This window comes from Jaculus jaculus, chromosome 9 (genome assembly GCF_020740685.1).
Source record: "Jaculus jaculus isolate mJacJac1 chromosome 9, mJacJac1.mat.Y.cur, whole genome shotgun sequence".
Lineage (NCBI taxonomy): Eukaryota > Metazoa > Chordata > Mammalia > Rodentia > Dipodidae > Jaculus > Jaculus jaculus.
In genome coordinates this window covers 117585539-117602176 of record NC_059110.1, presented here as the reverse complement: position 1 = coordinate 117602176, position 16638 = coordinate 117585539, and the positions used below count along the sequence as shown (strand labels likewise).

Below are 16638 nucleotides of genomic sequence, written 5' to 3'. Positions count from 1 at the left end.
ATCTCTGCTTTCCCAGGGAGCTAGAAAATTAAAATTGTAGTAATCAGTGCTGGCTCTAGACGAGATATGGAGCTATTTACCCCAAATGAGGTTGGCTTTGATCAACTGTAGCTCTTTCTTGTTTCCGTTCTCTCAGATACCACCCTCTTTGAGCCCCTTTCAGAGGAAGGCACCTCCCTTCGGCCCACTAGAGGCCAGCCTGGGGCTGTCATCTTAGAGGGAGGTAGCCTCACACTGCTTTGGGACAGTATCTTGAGTTCAGAAGACCACTTATGTCACTCCACTCTGCCTTTCTCTCTGGTAGGTTGTGATTGCCACCAACATCGCAGAGACGTCATTGACTATCGATGGCATTTACTATGTGGTAGACCCTGGATTTGTGAAGCAGAAAGTTTACAATTCTAAAACGGGGATTGACCAGCTTGTGGTGACACCTATTTCTCAGGTATGGTTGCTTTCTGAAGATGCTGGTGAGGGTCTTTCTGGAATTGGTTATGGGTCTGGGTAGCTTTTTCTTAGACTTGAGACAAGGTCTTGCTACATGGCCTAGGCTTGCTCACATTTGCATCCTTCTGCCCTGGCCTCCCATGTGCTAAGAATACAATACAAGTGTGCGCCACTGTGCCTGGCTAGATGGGCTCTTTTTTTTTTTTTTTTTTTTCGAGGTAAACCCAACAGACTGGGCTTTTTTTTTTTTTTTAAATGCAAGAGAATGAAAGAGAGAATTGGTGCGCCAGGGCCTCCAGCTACTACAATCAAACTCCAGATGCATGCACCATCTTGTGCATATGTGCAACCTTGCACGCTTGCATTACCTTGTGTGTCTGGCTTACATGGGACCTGGAGAGTCAAACATGGGTCCTTAGGCTTCACAGGCAAGCACCTTAACTGCTAAGTCATATCTCCAGCCCTTGATGAGCATTTTATTTTATTTTGTTATTTTTATTTATTTATTGGTTTTGCAAGGTAGGTTTTTTTGGGGGGAGGTATTCAAGGTAGGGTCCGAGCTGACCTGGAATTCACTATGTGGTCTCAGGGAAGCCTTGAACTCATGGTGATCCTCCTACCTCTGCCTCCCAAGTGCTGGGATTAAAAGTGTGTGCCACCATGCCCGGTACAAGGTAGGATTTTGATCTAGTTCAGGCTGACCTGGAATTCACTTTGTAGTCTCAAGCTGGCCTTGAACTCATGGCTATCCTCTTCTGCCTCTCAAGTGCTAGGATTAGAGGCATGTGCTACCATGCCTGGCTCCTTGATGGGCATCTTAAAAAATAAATGTTTGTTTATTTGCAAGCAGAGAGAGAGAAAGGAAGAAAATATGGGCACCTCAGGGCCTCTAGCTACTGCAGACAAATTCCAGATGCCTGCATCACTTTGTGCATCTGACTTTACATGGGTACTGGGAATTGAACTCAGGTCATTAGGGCTTGCAGGAAAGCATCTTAATATGGCATTTTTTTCTTTATACTTCTATGTGTTATATTAATTTGTTACAGCAGACATGTACTACATTTTTTAAATACTTTTATTTTTTATTTTTAACTACTTTTTAAAAATTTTATTTATTTATTTGTAAGCAGAGATAGAGAGAGAATAGGCACACCAGGGCCCCCAGCCACTGCAAACGAATTCCAGATATGTGTGCCCCCTTGTGCATCTATCTGGCTAACGTGGGTCCTAGAGAATCGAACTTGGGTCCTTTGGCTTTGCAGGCAAATGTCTTAGCCACTAAGCCATCTCTCCAGCCCCCCAATTTTTATTTATTTATTTGAGAGCAATGTCGGGGGGTGGGGGGAAGAATGGGCATGCCAAGGCCTGCAGCCACTGCAAATGAACTCCAGACACATGTGCCACTTTGTGCATCTGGGTTACATGGGTCCTGGGAAATTGAGCCTGGGTCCTTTGGCTTTGCAAGCAAGTGCCTTAATCACTAAACCATTGTTCCAGCCCAAGTTCAAGGTTTTTCTCAGTACAGTGAATTTGAGGTCAGTCTAGACTACATGACACACTTCTTATTTATTATTTTTATTTATTAGAGAGAGGGAGAGAGAGAAAATGGGCATGACAGGGCCTCCAGCCACTATAAATAAACTCCAGACACATGTGCCACCTTATGCATCTGGCTTACATGGGTCTTGGGAAATCAAACCTGGGTCTTAAGGCTTCACAGGCAAGCACCTTAACCACTAAACCATCTCTCCAGCCCAAGACACATCTTAAAAAGATACTGTTAGCATGACAGCAACTTGTAAAAGCATCAGTAGTCTTGGACTGCTCATAAAAGAGGTGAAAACAATGAAACATTTTGCTAGTTGCCGAGTCCACTCAACAGAACTCCTGGGTGAGCTGATAAGTAGTGTTGTACAGCTGGTGTTTTTTATGTTCCCGTCCTCTAGGCTCAAGCAAAGCAACGAGCTGGCAGAGCTGGGAGAACTGGCCCAGGGAAGTGCTACAGGCTGTACACAGAACGTGCCTACCGAGATGAAATGCTGACCACCAACGTGCCAGAAATCCAGAGAACCAACTTGGCAAGCACCGTGCTGTCCCTCAAGGTAGACATAAGTGTATTGTTAGAACAGGCTGGTGGGAGAGTCTGTTCTGTGGCTTTCGTAACAGAATCTCAGCTTTATGAACCTTGTTGAATAGTCAAGTCACCTCCTGGAACCCTTTGCTTGAGATACCATGGCTGTGATAACGGTGTCCCTCAGCAGGTCTGGGGTGAAGTTAGTATGTTTACTATGAGTGCACATTGATTTCTTACCATAATAACCAGCAGGATATTTGGCTGTAATAGGCATTAAAAACATTTTCCTAAAAAGAAATTAGACAAACATAATCAGTGCCCAGCTGTGGACAGTTAACCTTATCCATTTTAGCTTTCAGTCCCAATTCTGCTTTTACAAGGGAAGAAAAAGGACTTGTCTAGAAACTTTGCAAGGGACCTTTTAGTACAGGTTTTAGACTGGCCCTCTGGGGGCTGGTTTCCATTCTAAATCGTGCTCTTCCTCATGGTCCCAAGTGTGGACCTTCATTCTCTTGGCAGGAGGAGCCGCATGAGTCATTTCCCAGCTGATGGCATTTCCCCCGACGCCAGTGCTGCCCTGGAGTCCTGGCACTCGCCTGGTGCAGAGTGCTTGCTTGTCATTTATTATTCATTCCCTGTAAAGAGGTTGAAGCAGTTTCAGAAGACAGCTGCTCAGTCTGAGCCGGCGGAGGCATCTGTGGCTCAGGCTTCTGCTCTGGTGGTGTGACCTTGGGCACGGTTATCTGCTCAGTGTTTTGTCCTAAACTGGGAGCTGTCAGTAGTATGTGGTGGAAAGATTGGTGGACTAATGTGTGTGGAGGCTTTGGCACAGTCCATAGTGATTGCTAACATAATTCTTCATGGTTGTTACTCACACAGTGAGCATTTATTGGATGCCTGCTGTGTTTATGCTCACAACCACTTTATGAGAAGGAAGTAAGAAAGCTTGGGTCCTAGCACATCACACTGCACGCGTGAAGAGTGCACCATGCATTCATTTGTTTTCATCAGATTACCTAATGAATGTCCTGAACACCCATCCTAGACCACATGCACGGCTTGTGCTATGTAGTGGTTTTGTGAGCTCTTGAGAGCAAGGGTCATATCCAAGTCATGCTTATGTCTCTGCCACCTAAAGCAGTATGAAGTACACTGCATGGTTCTCGAAGCATACCACGCAGCACTTGAAGTATACCACATGGTACTTGAAGACGAAGTGTGCCACATGGCATTTGAAGTATGCTGCGTGGTACTTCACAATAGAGACAATTCATGCAACACACAACAAATGGTGTCTTCTTTGTGTTATAAAAATGCAGAACAGGGTTGGGGAGGTGGCTTAGCAATTAAGGCGCTTTTCTGCACAGCATAAGGACCCAGGTTCGATACTTCAGGTCCCACATAAGCCATATGCACAGATGGCACATGCATTTGGTGTTCATTTGCAGTGGCTAGAGGCCCTGGTGTGCCCCTTTTCACTCTCTGTCTCTCTCCCTCTCTCTGTCTCTAATAAATAAATAAAAATAAATTTTAAAAACATGCAAAACAAGCTGGGCGTGGTGTTGAATGCCTTTAATCCCAGCAGTTGGGAGGCAGAAGTAGGAGGATTACCATGAGTTCAAGGATGAGAGAGTACATAGTGAATTCCAGGTGAGCCTGGGCTAGAGTGAGACCCTACCTCAAAAAAAAAAAGCAGAACATAAAACTTTTTCTTTTTTCTTTCTTTTTTTTTTTTTTTTCTTCATTTTTCAAGGTAGGGTCTCACTCTAGCTCAAGCTGACCTGGAATTCCCTATGTAGTCTCAGGTGGCCTCACGGCAATCCTCCTACCTCTGCCTCCTGAGTGCTGGGATTAAATGCGTGTGCCACCACACCCAGCATTGTTTTTTGTTTTTGTTTATTTTTTTTGGTTTTTCGAAATAGAGTCTCACTCTAGCCCTGGCTGACCTGGAATTCACTCTGTAGTTTGAGGTTGGCTTTGAACTCAGCAATCCTCCTACCTCTGCCTCCCAATTACTGGGATCAAAGGTGTGCGCCACTGCACTCTGCTAACATGAAACTTTTGCATTATACTTTTTTGCTGCCAGAGCCCTGTGCATGTTCAGCCCTTGCTGCACAAGCTTTTGTTGTGTGTTGCAGTCCAGGCTAGCTTCAAACTTGTAATCCTCCTACCTGCACCTCTGTGTGCCAAAATTACAAGCATGCGCCATCATGTGCAACGATTACAACCTTTTGTGTGTACATGTGTGCATGTGTACACGTGTGCCGTGGCCTGGGTGTGGAGGTCAGACTACAACCTCGGGGTCTTGGTTCTCGTTGCATTCTGCTTCTTGTTACTGGTAGAAACACCCAACCAAGAGCAGCTGTGGGAGGAAAGGGTTTATTTTGGTTTACAGACTTGAAGGGAAGCTCCTGGCCACCATCAGATGGACAACAGCAACAGGAGAGTGTGCCAAACACTGGTAAAGGGAAGCTGGCTATACTACCCATAAGCCTGCCCCCAACAATACACCTCCTCCAGGAGGTGCCAGTTCCTCAATTGCCACCAGCTGGGGACCTAGCGTTCAGAACACCTGAATCAAACCACAGCCAAGTGTGGTGGCCCATGTTTTTAGTTCCAGCACTCGGGAGGCAAAGGTAGGAGGATCGCAGTGAGTTAGTTAGAGGCCACCCTGGGACTACATGGTGATTCTCCTATCTCTGCCTCCTGAGTGCTGGGATTAAATGCATGTACTACTATGCCCAGCTTAGGTATGTTGTTTATTTATTTATTTTTATTTTTTCCTTTTTTAGTTTTTTAAGGTAGGGTCTCATTCTAGCCCAGGCTGACCTGGAATTCACTATGGAGTCTCAGAGTGGCCTCGAACTCACAGTAGTCCTTCTACCTCTGCCTCCCAAGTGCTGGGATTAAAGGTGTGCGCCACCACACCCTGCTCAAGTATGTTGTTAAAAATATATATATTTATCTGTGAGGAGACAGAATGAGAGAACATGGTTACTCCAGGGCCTATTACCACTGCAAGTGAACTCCAGGCGCATGTGCCACTTTGTACATCTGGCTTTACATGGGCACTGGGGAATTGAGCCTGGGACAACAGGCTTTGGTAGCACATACCTTTAACCACTGAGCTGTCTCCCAAGCTCTAGCATGAAGTGTTTTTACTGAGCAGTGTTTTTGAGGTTTGTACAGGTTGTAGCATGTACTGGACTTTCATTCCTTTTTTTAAAAAATTGTTTATTTGTGGGCTGGAGTGATGGTTTAGTGGTTAAGTGCTTGCCTTTGAAGCCTAAGGGCCCCAGTTCGAGGCTCAATTCCCCAGGACCCACATAAGCCAGATGCACAAGGGGGCGCATGCGTCTGGAGTTCGTTTGCAGTGGCTGGAGGCCCTGGCACGCCCATTCTCTCTCTCTCTATCTGCCTCTTTCTCTTTCTGTCACTTTCAAATAAATAAATAAAATTTAAATTTAAATTTAAAAAAATTATTTATTTGAGAGAACAAGAAGAAAGGGGCATGTGGGCTGGAGAGATGATTTAGCAGTTTAAGGTGTATTTGCTTGTAAAGCTGAAGGACCCAGGTTCAATTCCCCAGGACCCATGTAAGCTAGATGCACAAGGTGACACATGTGTCTGGAGTTCATTTGTAGTGACTAGAGGCCCTGGTACACTCATTCTCTCTCTTTCTCTACCTCTGTCTGTGTCTCAAATAAAAATTAAAATTATATTATGCAGGCATCTGGTGTTTATAGCAGCAAGAAGAGGCTTTGATGCATGTATGCACGCGCGCACACACACACAGGCAAATAAAATGTTTTTCCTGAGAAGGTACATGCTTCCTAATTGACATTTGTGTGGCTGAGCCTGGAGATTACTGTTATTTTACTGGTTTCTTCCTAATTCCATTTGAAAAAACTGCAAAGAAAGTGACGGGTGAGCACCTTCCATGTTCGCACTGGTGAGGCTGATCCCTTACTTGCTTGCTTCTCCTCTGTTCCAGGCCATGGGCATCAATGACCTGCTGTCCTTTGACTTCATGGATGCTCCCCCAATGGAGACCTTGATCACAGCCATGGAGCAGCTATACACACTGGGGGCCCTGGACGACGAGGGGCTTCTTACTCGCTTGGGCCGCAGGGTAAGAAGCAAAGCTGGTGGAACTGATGTTTGGGGGAAGACTTTTTTTTCAAGGTAGGGTTTCTGCTGACCTGGAATTCACCATGTAGTCTCAGGGTGGCCTCAGACTCACTGCTGTTCTCCTACCACTGCCTCTCAAGTGTGGTATTAAAGATGTGTGCCACCACACCTGGCCCTTGTTTCTTTTTTTTGATTGTTTTTTGAGGTAGGGTTTCACCCTAGCCTAGGCTGACCTGGAATTCACTAAGGAGTCTCAGGGTGGCCTCGAACTCATGGCGATCCTCCTACCTCTGCCTCCCAAGTGCTGGGATTAAAGGCATGTGCCACCACGCCCAGCTTTTTGTTTCTTGTTTTTTGAGGTAGGTTTTCACTCTAGCTAGGCTGACCTGGAATTTACTGTGTAGTCCCTGGGTGGCCTCAGACTCCTGGTGATCCTTCTACCTCTGCCTCCTGAGTGCTGGGATTAAAGGTGTGTGTCAGCATGCTGAGCTTTGGGAAGATTCTCTAGCCAGTCTTCCATCTCTGATTTTGTAAAAAGCCATGTATTAAAGTCCTGGAGCAGCTTTGAGCTTAGAGTAGAAGTTTAGCTGCTGGTATTTATTTATTTATTTTTGGTTCTTTGAGGTAGCATCTTACCATAGCCCAGGCTGACCTGGAATTCATTTTGTAGTCTCAGGGTGGCCTTGACTCATGGTGATCCTCCTACCTCTGCCTCCCAAGAGCTGGGATTAAGGCATGTGCCACTACACCTGGCCTTAAAAAATTTTTTTTAAATAAAACTTTAGAAAAATATTTTAATATTTGTATTGTTATTTATTTATTTGATAGAGTCAGAGAGAGAATGGGAGTACCCGGGCCAACCAACTCCAGACGCATGCACTATCTTTTACATCTGGCTTATGTAGGTCCTGGGGAATCAAACTTGGGTCCTTTGGCTTTTCAGACAAGCACCTTAACCACTAAGCCATCTCTCCAGCCCTAACTTTAATTTTACATTATTATTTGAAAGGGTTTTTTCTTTATAGTAAAGACATTTTTTGTAGTTAATTTTACTCAGAGTATATTACCAAATCTAATCTTATTATTATCATCATCATCATTTGACATGGAACTAAGTATGTAATCTCAAAAGCAAACAATTAAAAGTGTCAACAAAATTGCCACTGGGCATGGTGGTGCATGCCTTTAGTCCCAGCACTTGGGAGACGGGTAGGAGGGTCACTGTAGTTGCAGGTCAGCCTGGGCTTGAGTGTAACCCTACCTCCAAGAAAGGAAAATACAGCAATAAAAACAAAGTTCCCATTTACTTCAACAATAGTTAAGTTCTTGGCCACCTAGAGTTTATTTGGGAAAGTAAACACTAGGATTCTCATGGAGAGCCCTCAGCTCATGCACTCAGTACATCTCTAGCCCATGTTCCCCTTGAGTCCCAGTCTACCTGTATCTTCTACAGGGAAGCAGTTGTAGTTTCTTCTTCTCCCTGCAGATGGCAGAGTTTCCTCTGGAGCCAATGCTGTGCAAAATGCTCATCATGTCTGTGCATCTGGGCTGCAGTGAAGAAATGCTGACCATCGTGTCCATGCTGTCTGTGCAGAACGTCTTCTATCGGCCCAAGGTAGGGAGCCCCACTGCAGACAGGCTGTGGCGAAGTCGGCCCATTGCTGCTGTGGTGCTTGATGGGGATATTGATGACAAGGCCTGGAGTACCCACTAGGTAGCTGTCACCCGGGACATGACCTTCTGCCCCTCCGACTGCTTGGCAGGATAAACAAGCCCTGGCAGATCAGAAGAAGGCCAAGTTCCACCAGACCGAAGGGGACCACCTCACCCTGCTGGCTGTGTACAACTCCTGGAAGAATAACAAATTCTCCAACCCGTGGTGCTATGAGAACTTCATCCAGGCTCGCTCTCTGCGCCGGGCCCAGGACATTCGCAAGCAGATGTTAGGCATAATGGACAGGTAAGCCAGGAATATGGTGGCTTCAGTGTTGTCTCATCTCTCTGGGTGCCATGTGTGTTCACCTTTGACTACAAAACTTACAGACGCCTGGAAAAAAAGAAAAGAAAACAAATTTCCAGCGCCTTTTATGAATAGATCCAACAAGCACATCTATAATGCAGAATAAACTGATTATATTGTGAATTCTCAGATGAAGGTCAGCCTGGGTTAGAATAAGACCCTACCTCAGAAGTTCCCCCCTCAAAAAAAAAAATTAAATTGGACTGGAGAGATGGCTTAGTGGTTAAAGCTTCTGCCTGCAAAGCCAAAGGCCCTAGGTTCAATTCCCCAGTATCCACATAAAGCCAGATGCACATGTGGTTCATGCATCTGGAGTTCATTTGCAATGTCTTAAGGCCCTGGTGCACCCTTTCTCTCTCAAATTTAAACAATTAAATTGAAGCTGGGTGTGTTGGTGCACACCTTTAATCCTAGCACTTGGGAGGCAGAGGTAGAAGGATTGCAGTGAGTTTGAGGCCACCCTGAGACTACATAGTGAATTCCAGGTCAGCCTGGGCCAGAGTGAGACCCTACCTTGAAAAACAAACAAACAAAAAAAACCAAAAAGAATATTTATTCAGTCCATTTCATTTTGCAATAATATTACCACTTATTATCGTACTGTGTCTTTCAGTTGCCTGTTAAATGAAAAATAAACATAAAATTATTAGTTTTTTTAAAAAGAAAAAAGGAGGGGAAGGGAAGGGGGGTGGGGAAAGAAAGGGAAAAAAGCTATAGGCACCTATAACATAGGAGCAAGCATGCTTGCTGCTCACAGAACTCTTCCTTCCGTGCTTCCATCTGAGCTATGCTCTCTCTCCCCAGACTCAACTTCCGAAAGTTCTTATGAGGAAGATGATTTAGTTAGCTGACAAAGGCTTTTTGCACAGGCCTCTAGAACATTATTGGTCTGGGGTTGAACTCTTGCCCAATGAAGCACCTGGCTTTTAGTGCCTCCATGTTACTCACTGTGAGTGATGTCACCTCTGTAGCATACCTAGTGCTGCAGGGATGGCCCTGATGACGATTCTGAGGACCCAGATGGGCCGCTGGGCCCTGCTGTTCCAGAAGATGGCGTCCCTGAAAGCAGAGTAGGCTCATGTCTTTGCTCTTCTCCTGATAGACACAAGCTGGATGTGGTCTCCTGTGGCAAGTCCACAGTCAGAGTGCAGAAGGCCATTTGCAGTGGTTTCTTCCGGAATGCTGCCAAGAAAGACCCGCAGGAGGGTTACCGGACACTGATCGACCAGCAGGTGGTCTACATCCACCCATCTAGTGCGCTTTTCAACAGACAGCCGGAATGGTAGGTAACAGGTGCTGGGCAGAGAGAACCTAAGTCTCCTGCACACTCTGCTTGTGTCCCCACCACCCGCAGCACTTCCCATCCTAACACTGCTTGTTTGTGGAGTACCAGAGGCCTGACTCAGGTATAGCAGGTAACAAGCCCTTTGGAAAAAAGTCAGATCATAGGAATGAGCCAGGAAGGATCTGGGAAACCTGCTAGTGAGAGAGCCGGTGTGCCATTGCATCCCTACACTTCCGGCAGGAGCATTGCTGAGAGTTTGCGGTCAGTCTGGTCTAGAGTGAGATCCTGCCTCAAAAAAAGTCAACATCCAGCTGGGCGTGGTGGTGCACTTTAATTCCAGCACTCGGGAGGCAGAGGTAGGAGGATTGCAGTGAGTTTGAGGCTACCCTGAGACTACATAGTTAATTCCAGGTCACCTTGGACCAGAGCGAGACCCTACCACAAAAAACCAAATAAATAAATAAATAAATCAAAGTCCACACAAAATTGTTGAAGACAACCAGGTATGACAGTGCACACCTGTATTCTGGCACTCAGAAGGCTGAGGCAGGGGAGTCACTGTAAGTTTGAGCCTAGCCCTGGACTAGATAGCGAGATCCTATCTCCAAAGAAAAGTTTAGCATTAAAAAAATAGGACCCAGCCAGGCATGGTGGCACACGCCTTTAATCCCAGTAGAGGTAGGAGGATCACCATGAGTTCAAGGCCGCTCTGAGACTACATAGTAAATTCCAGGTCAGCCTGGGCCAGAGTGAGACCCTGCCTGGAAAAAACAAAATAATAATAATAGTAATAAATAATCAATCAATCAATGAATAAAATAGACCCTTGAACTAGAGAAATGGCTTAGCAGTTAAAGCACTTGCCTATGAAGCCTAAGGACCCAGGTTCAATTCCCCAGTACCCACGTAAGCCAGATGCACGTGTGGAGTTTGTTCATTTGCAGTGGGTTGGAGGCCCTGGAGTGCCTATTCTACCCTCCCTCAAAAATAAATTAATTAAATAAAATTAAAAATTAGAGTCTTATCAAGAACTCTAGTGTAAAACAAAACTGACTTAAACACACTGTGCTGCACAGAAGAGAACAGTGGGAGGGGGCTGGGGGAGGCCTGCGTGCCTTCCCCACCGCTTAGTGGTGGTTTGTGAGGTCCCTCTCCAGATCTTAGAATTATGTGCCAGTAGCAAGAAACTGATCCTAAGTAGGGGCAGAACTGCTCTCATGCCACTTAACTAGTTTACGTCAGAGTCAGGGCTACAGCATGTCCTCCTGCGTGCTCTCCTGTGTTCAGGGGTGCACACTTGTAGTATTGAGGTGTGGCTCTCACAAACAGACCATGGTTTCCTTGGGGGTACGGCAGGAGAGGAGAGAAGGCAAAGTGTCCACTCAGCTGTGGTTCTCAGGGTACCGTGTGCTGGAGCGGAGCCTGAGCTGAGCCGAGTCCTCTCTCTGCCATCACAGGGTGGTGTACCACGAGCTGGTGCTGACCACAAAGGAGTACATGCGTGAGGTCACCACCATAGACCCCCGCTGGCTTGTGGAGTTTGCCCCAGCCTTCTTCAAGGTCTCTGACCCAACCAAGCTAAGCAAGCAGAAGAAACAGCAGCGTCTTGAACCCCTGTACAACCGCTATGAGGAGCCAAACGCCTGGAGAATATCCCGGGCCTTTCGGAGGCGCTGAGAGACGAGCTGTCCCTGTGCTTCTCCGGCAGCAGCGGCCCAGGGCCTGAGCTTCCCCTGGCGGATGGAAAGCTGGTCATATGCATCCTTTGACGGGCATGCTCTAAACTTGACTCTCATTTCTTCCCCAGTGTAAGACAAACATTTCAGCATGGTTTAGGGCACAGCCTCTACCACAGACTCTTGGGGCCAGTTGGGGGGGTCTCATAGTCAACATGGGGATATATTAGATGCTTTTCAAGAAAGGACAATTTGTGCATCCCTGGGTTGGGCCCAGGGAGAGAGCAAGTGTCTGGCCTATGACAGACACAGTGAGAGCCCTGATACCCCAGCTGCCGCTCCTTGGAGAACTGAACCACACTCTCATTTACAGTGTGGGCCCCACTTCCTCCCCCATCCCTAGCCCCTGTACTTCAGCTTAACCTCCTGGAAATATTTATTTTCTTAAGAAAAAATGAATGGTTTTCCGTGAATTTTTTTTTTTATTTATTCGCAAGCAGAGAGCGAGCGAGAATGGGCATGTCAGGGCTTTCTGCCACTTTAAAGGACTGCCACACATGCATCACTTTGTCCATGGCTTTCTGTGGGTACTGGGGAATTGAACCTGGGTTATCAGGCATTGCAGACAAGTGCCTTAACTGCTGAGTCATCTCTCCAACCCTGTGAGGTTTTTTTTTTTTTTTTTTCCTTAATTTATTTGAGAGAGGGAGAGAGAGAAGTGGCAGATAAAGAGAATGGACTCGCCAGGTCCTCCATCCACTGCAAACAAACCAGACTTACATGCCACTTTGTGCATCTGACTTATGGGGGTATTGGGGAATTGAACCTGGGTCCTTAAGCTTCACAGGCAAGTAAGTGCCTTTGCTAAGCCATCTCTCCAGCCTGTGACCTTTTTCTTTTCCTTTTCTTTTAGCTGAAAGATTAGACTATTGGCCTGGGTGCTGTGTGAGGGAGATTTAGTATCTATGACTGTGGTGCATGTGGTAGAGAGCCCCCTGAAACCAGAGCCCATACCACTTTGGGCTGGGCATAATGCAAGGCCTGACCCCCCAGTCTTCTCTCTTAGCACTGCTGGGCTCGCTCAGCCCTGCCAGTGGCCGGCCCACATTAACCATGTCCATACCACAGCACTTTAGTCTGGCACTTAGTGGACACAGATGTTGCATAGGAACCAATACATTTCTCCTTTCTTCCCCACCCCTCATTGAGCGCAGTGTCCCATTGCTCTTGAAACATGGTGAAGAAGGACACTTTTTTCTCTCTTTAATTTTTTCCCCCAATGTTCTTGATGGAATTAGACAAGACCATCCCTTTGCTCACCCCAGTCAGAAAGCACACAGCTCTCAGCTGGTCTGTGTTGCCGGGCCCCTGTGCTCTGGGGCTTGTCAGTGGTTTCTTTTCTGGTTCTTTGGGACTGTCCCCCTCCTCGTTCCCACGTCAGAGCAGCTCAGCCAGCTCCTTACCTTCGGGGTGATCTGTCAGGCCCTGCCGAGCCAGCGTGGGCTTGTAGCATCCCTTCCACTGTCCCACGTTAGAAATTCTGGAACTAGGTAAATGTCAGAACTACTGCAGAATTGTATGCCAGACATGGAAAGAAGCCACATTCTTAGGCAGGTGGCAGTGTGTTGTCACTGGCAGTAACAGCACCAAAGCCAGGCCAGAGTCAAGGGAGAGAAATTTAGGCCAGAGAGTGTGCTGACAGTAGTTCTTTTCTGCTTCCAGCTGACAACCTCGTTTTGAACGCTGACTTTGCCTGGGTGTGCTCCTCAGTGAGGCCAGGCCAGGAATCCGGGGCAGGGCATCTTTCAGATGGAGAAGGACTGAATGAAGCCAGTTCCCCAGTCTTTGTGTGTGTGTGTGTGTGTGTGTGTGTGTGTGTGTGTATAGTGTGTATGCATGTTTAAATGTATGTGGGCATGTGTGTGCACGTGCGCACTCATATGTGTGCATGTGGAAGCCAGAGGTCAATTTTAGGTGTTTTCCTCAGTTTATCAATAAAAATTTAGCTGGGCCTGGGCTAGAGTAAGACCCTACCTCAAAATAACAAACAAAAAAGCTGGGTGTGGTGGTGCATGCCTTCCTTTAATCCCAGCACTCGAGGCAGAGGTAGGAGGACTGCCATGAGTTCAAGGCCACCCTGAGACTACATAGTTAATTCCAGGTCAGCCTGGGCCAGAGTGAGACCCTACCTTGAAAAACCAAAACAAAACAAAACAAAATAGGGCCGGAGAGATGGCTTAGCGTTTAAGGCATTTCCCTGCAAAGCCAAAGGATCCCCGTTTGATTCTCCAGGACCCACATAAGCCAGATGCACAAGGGGGCGCATGTATCTGGAGTTCAGTGGCTGGAGGCCCTGGCATGCCTATTCTCTCCCTCTCTATATCAAATAAATTAATTAAATTTTTAAAAATTCAGCCAGGTGTAGTGGCACATGCCTTTAATCCCAGCACTCTGGAGGCAGAGGATCACTGTGAGTTCAAGTCTGTCCTGGAACTAGAGTAATTTCCAGGTCAGCCTGTGCCAGAATGAGACCCTACCTAAAAAAAAATAATATATATATATATAAATTATATATATATATATATATATATGTATATATATAAATTATATATATATGTGTGTGTATATATGTATATGTATATATATATATATATGAATATATGAATATATATATATATATATATATGAATGAGGACTGGAGAGATGGCTCAATGGTTAGAGGTCATTGTTTGCAAAGCCTGATGCTTGGGTTCAGCTCCTCACTACCCACATAAAGCCAGGTGCACAAAGTGGCATATATGTCGAGTTCATTTGCAGTGGCAGGAGGCCCTGGTGTGCTGATTCTCTCTCTCTCTCTCTCTCTCTCTCTCTCTCTCTCTCTCATATTTTAGAAAATGTTTGCACATGTGCATGGGTGTGCCAGTCTTTTGCCACTCCAAATGGAATGCCAGATGCTTGCACCACTGCTTGTGTTCTTGCAAGCAAGCACCTTTCACCAATAGTCTCCCTGGCCTCCACCTTAATATTTTTTTCTTCTATTTATTTATTTATTTATTTATGACAGAGAAATAGTGAATTCCAGGTCAGCCTGAGCTAGAGTGAGACCCTGCCTCAAACAAAAAAAGGAAAGAAATGGCACGCCAGGGTCTCTGGCCACTGCAAATGAACCCAACACTTGTACCACTTGGTGCATCTGGCTTTACATGGTACTGGGGCCTCAAACTCATGCCAATCCCCCTACTTCTGCCTCCTGAGTGCTGGGATTAAAGGCGTGTGCCACCACACCTGGCTCCACCTTACTTTTTACCTTGCTGAACCTTGAGATCACCGTTTTGTCCACACTAGCTAAGTAGCAAGCCCCGGGGACCCTCTTGTTTCCACCTCCTCAGCGCTTTTACGTGGGTGCTGAGGATCGGAACTTAAATCCATGTGTCTACACAGCAAGCACATTACTCACTAAACCATCTCCCCATCCGGTCCCTCCCTCCTTCCTTCTTTCCCTTTTCTTTTTCTTTCTCATTTATGAGGTAGAATCCTTCTGTCACTCAGGCTGACCTGGAATTTATTATATAGTCTCAGGGTGGCCTCAAACTCAAGGCAATCCTCCTAACCTCTGCCTCCTGAGTGCTGGGATTAAAGGCATGCACCACCACACCTGGCCTCTTTTTCTTTCTTTCTTTTTTTATTAATTAATTTTATTTATGGGGGGGGGAGGCAGATAAAAAAATGGGCATGCCAGGGCTCCCAGCCACTGCAAAGTCCAGATGTTTGTGCCATTCTGTGCATCTGGCTTATGTGGGTCCTGGGGAATCAAACCTTGGTCCTTTGGCTTTGCAGACAAGTGTCTTAAATCACTAAGCCATCTCTCCAGCCCTCTCTGTTAGCAGAGAGAGAGGGCATACCAGGGCCTGAAGCACCTACAAACAAACTCTAAATGCATGTACCATTTTGTGCATCTGGCTTTACGTGGGTATTGAGGAATTCAGGTACTTAGAATCTGCAAGGACTTTAACCACTGAACCATCTCTCTAGCAGCCCCCTTTTTAAAAATATTTTTTTAATTATTTGAGAGAGGTAAAGAGACAGGCAGAAAGAGTGAGTATGGGTGCACAGGCCCTCCTGTCACTGCAAGTGAACTCCAAATGAACATACTACTTTCTGTATCTGGTGTCATGTGGGTGCTGGAGATTTGCATCTTGGCCATCAGGCTTTGCAAGCAAGTACCTTTAACCATTAAGCCATCTTTTCAGTCTCCTTTTTCTTTTTTTTTAAAAATAAATTTATATATATTTTTTAATTTTTTATTTTTATTAACTTGAGAGTGACAGAGAAAGAGACAGAGAATGGGTGCACCAGGGCCTCCAGCCACTGCAAACGAACTCCAGACGCGTGTGCCCCCTTGTGCATCTGGCTAACGTGGGTCCTGGGGAATCGAGCCTCGAACCGGGGTCCTTAGGCTTCACAAGCGCTTAACCGCTAAGCCATCTCTCCAGCCCAATTTATGTATTTATTTGAGAATGAGAGAGAGAAAGAGGCAGAAAGAGAAAATGGGCATGCGAAGGCCTCCAAACACTGCAAACTCCAGATGCATGTGCTCCCTCGTGCATCTGGCTTATGCGAGTCCTGGGGAATCAAACAGGCTTTTGGCTTTGCAGGCAAATGCCTTAACTGCTAAGCTGTCTCTCCAGCCCCTCCCCTTTTTTTCTTTTTTTTTATAAGATAATTTGAGAGAGAGACAGAAAGGCAGACAGAATGGGCACACCACAGCCCCCTGCCATTGCAAACAACTCCAGATGCATGTACAACTTTGTGCATCTGGCTTTATGTAGGCACTGGGGAATTGAACCCAGGCAGTCAGATTGTATAAGCAAGTGCCTTTAACGGCTGAGCCACAAACCAAGTTCCTGCCTGAGGCACCCCCCAGGGGCCGGGTGATTGCTGCAAGTGCCATGCTCAGTGGCCAAGGAGCCCTCACGTAGGTAGGTTACAGCGTACCTTTATC

General features: G+C 46.2%; 1 protein-coding gene across 1 annotated transcript in view; it reads left to right on the top strand.

The window, feature by feature from the left end:
* The window catches only part of Dhx8 (DEAH-box helicase 8), a 35707-nt gene extending 23598 nt beyond the window's left edge, over positions 1-12109 (top strand). The window contains exons 17-23 of the mRNA XM_045158005.1: positions 305-445; positions 2397-2552; positions 6519-6656; positions 8142-8270; positions 8419-8615; positions 9778-9957; positions 11418-12109. Of these exons, the coding sequence (XP_045013940.1) occupies positions 305-445; positions 2397-2552; positions 6519-6656; positions 8142-8270; positions 8419-8615; positions 9778-9957; positions 11418-11637 (1161 nt within the window). The 3' untranslated portion in view covers positions 11638-12109. The remainder of the gene's footprint in view (positions 1-304; positions 446-2396; positions 2553-6518; positions 6657-8141; positions 8271-8418; positions 8616-9777; positions 9958-11417) is intronic.
* Positions 12110-16638: the final 4529 nt, after the last annotated feature.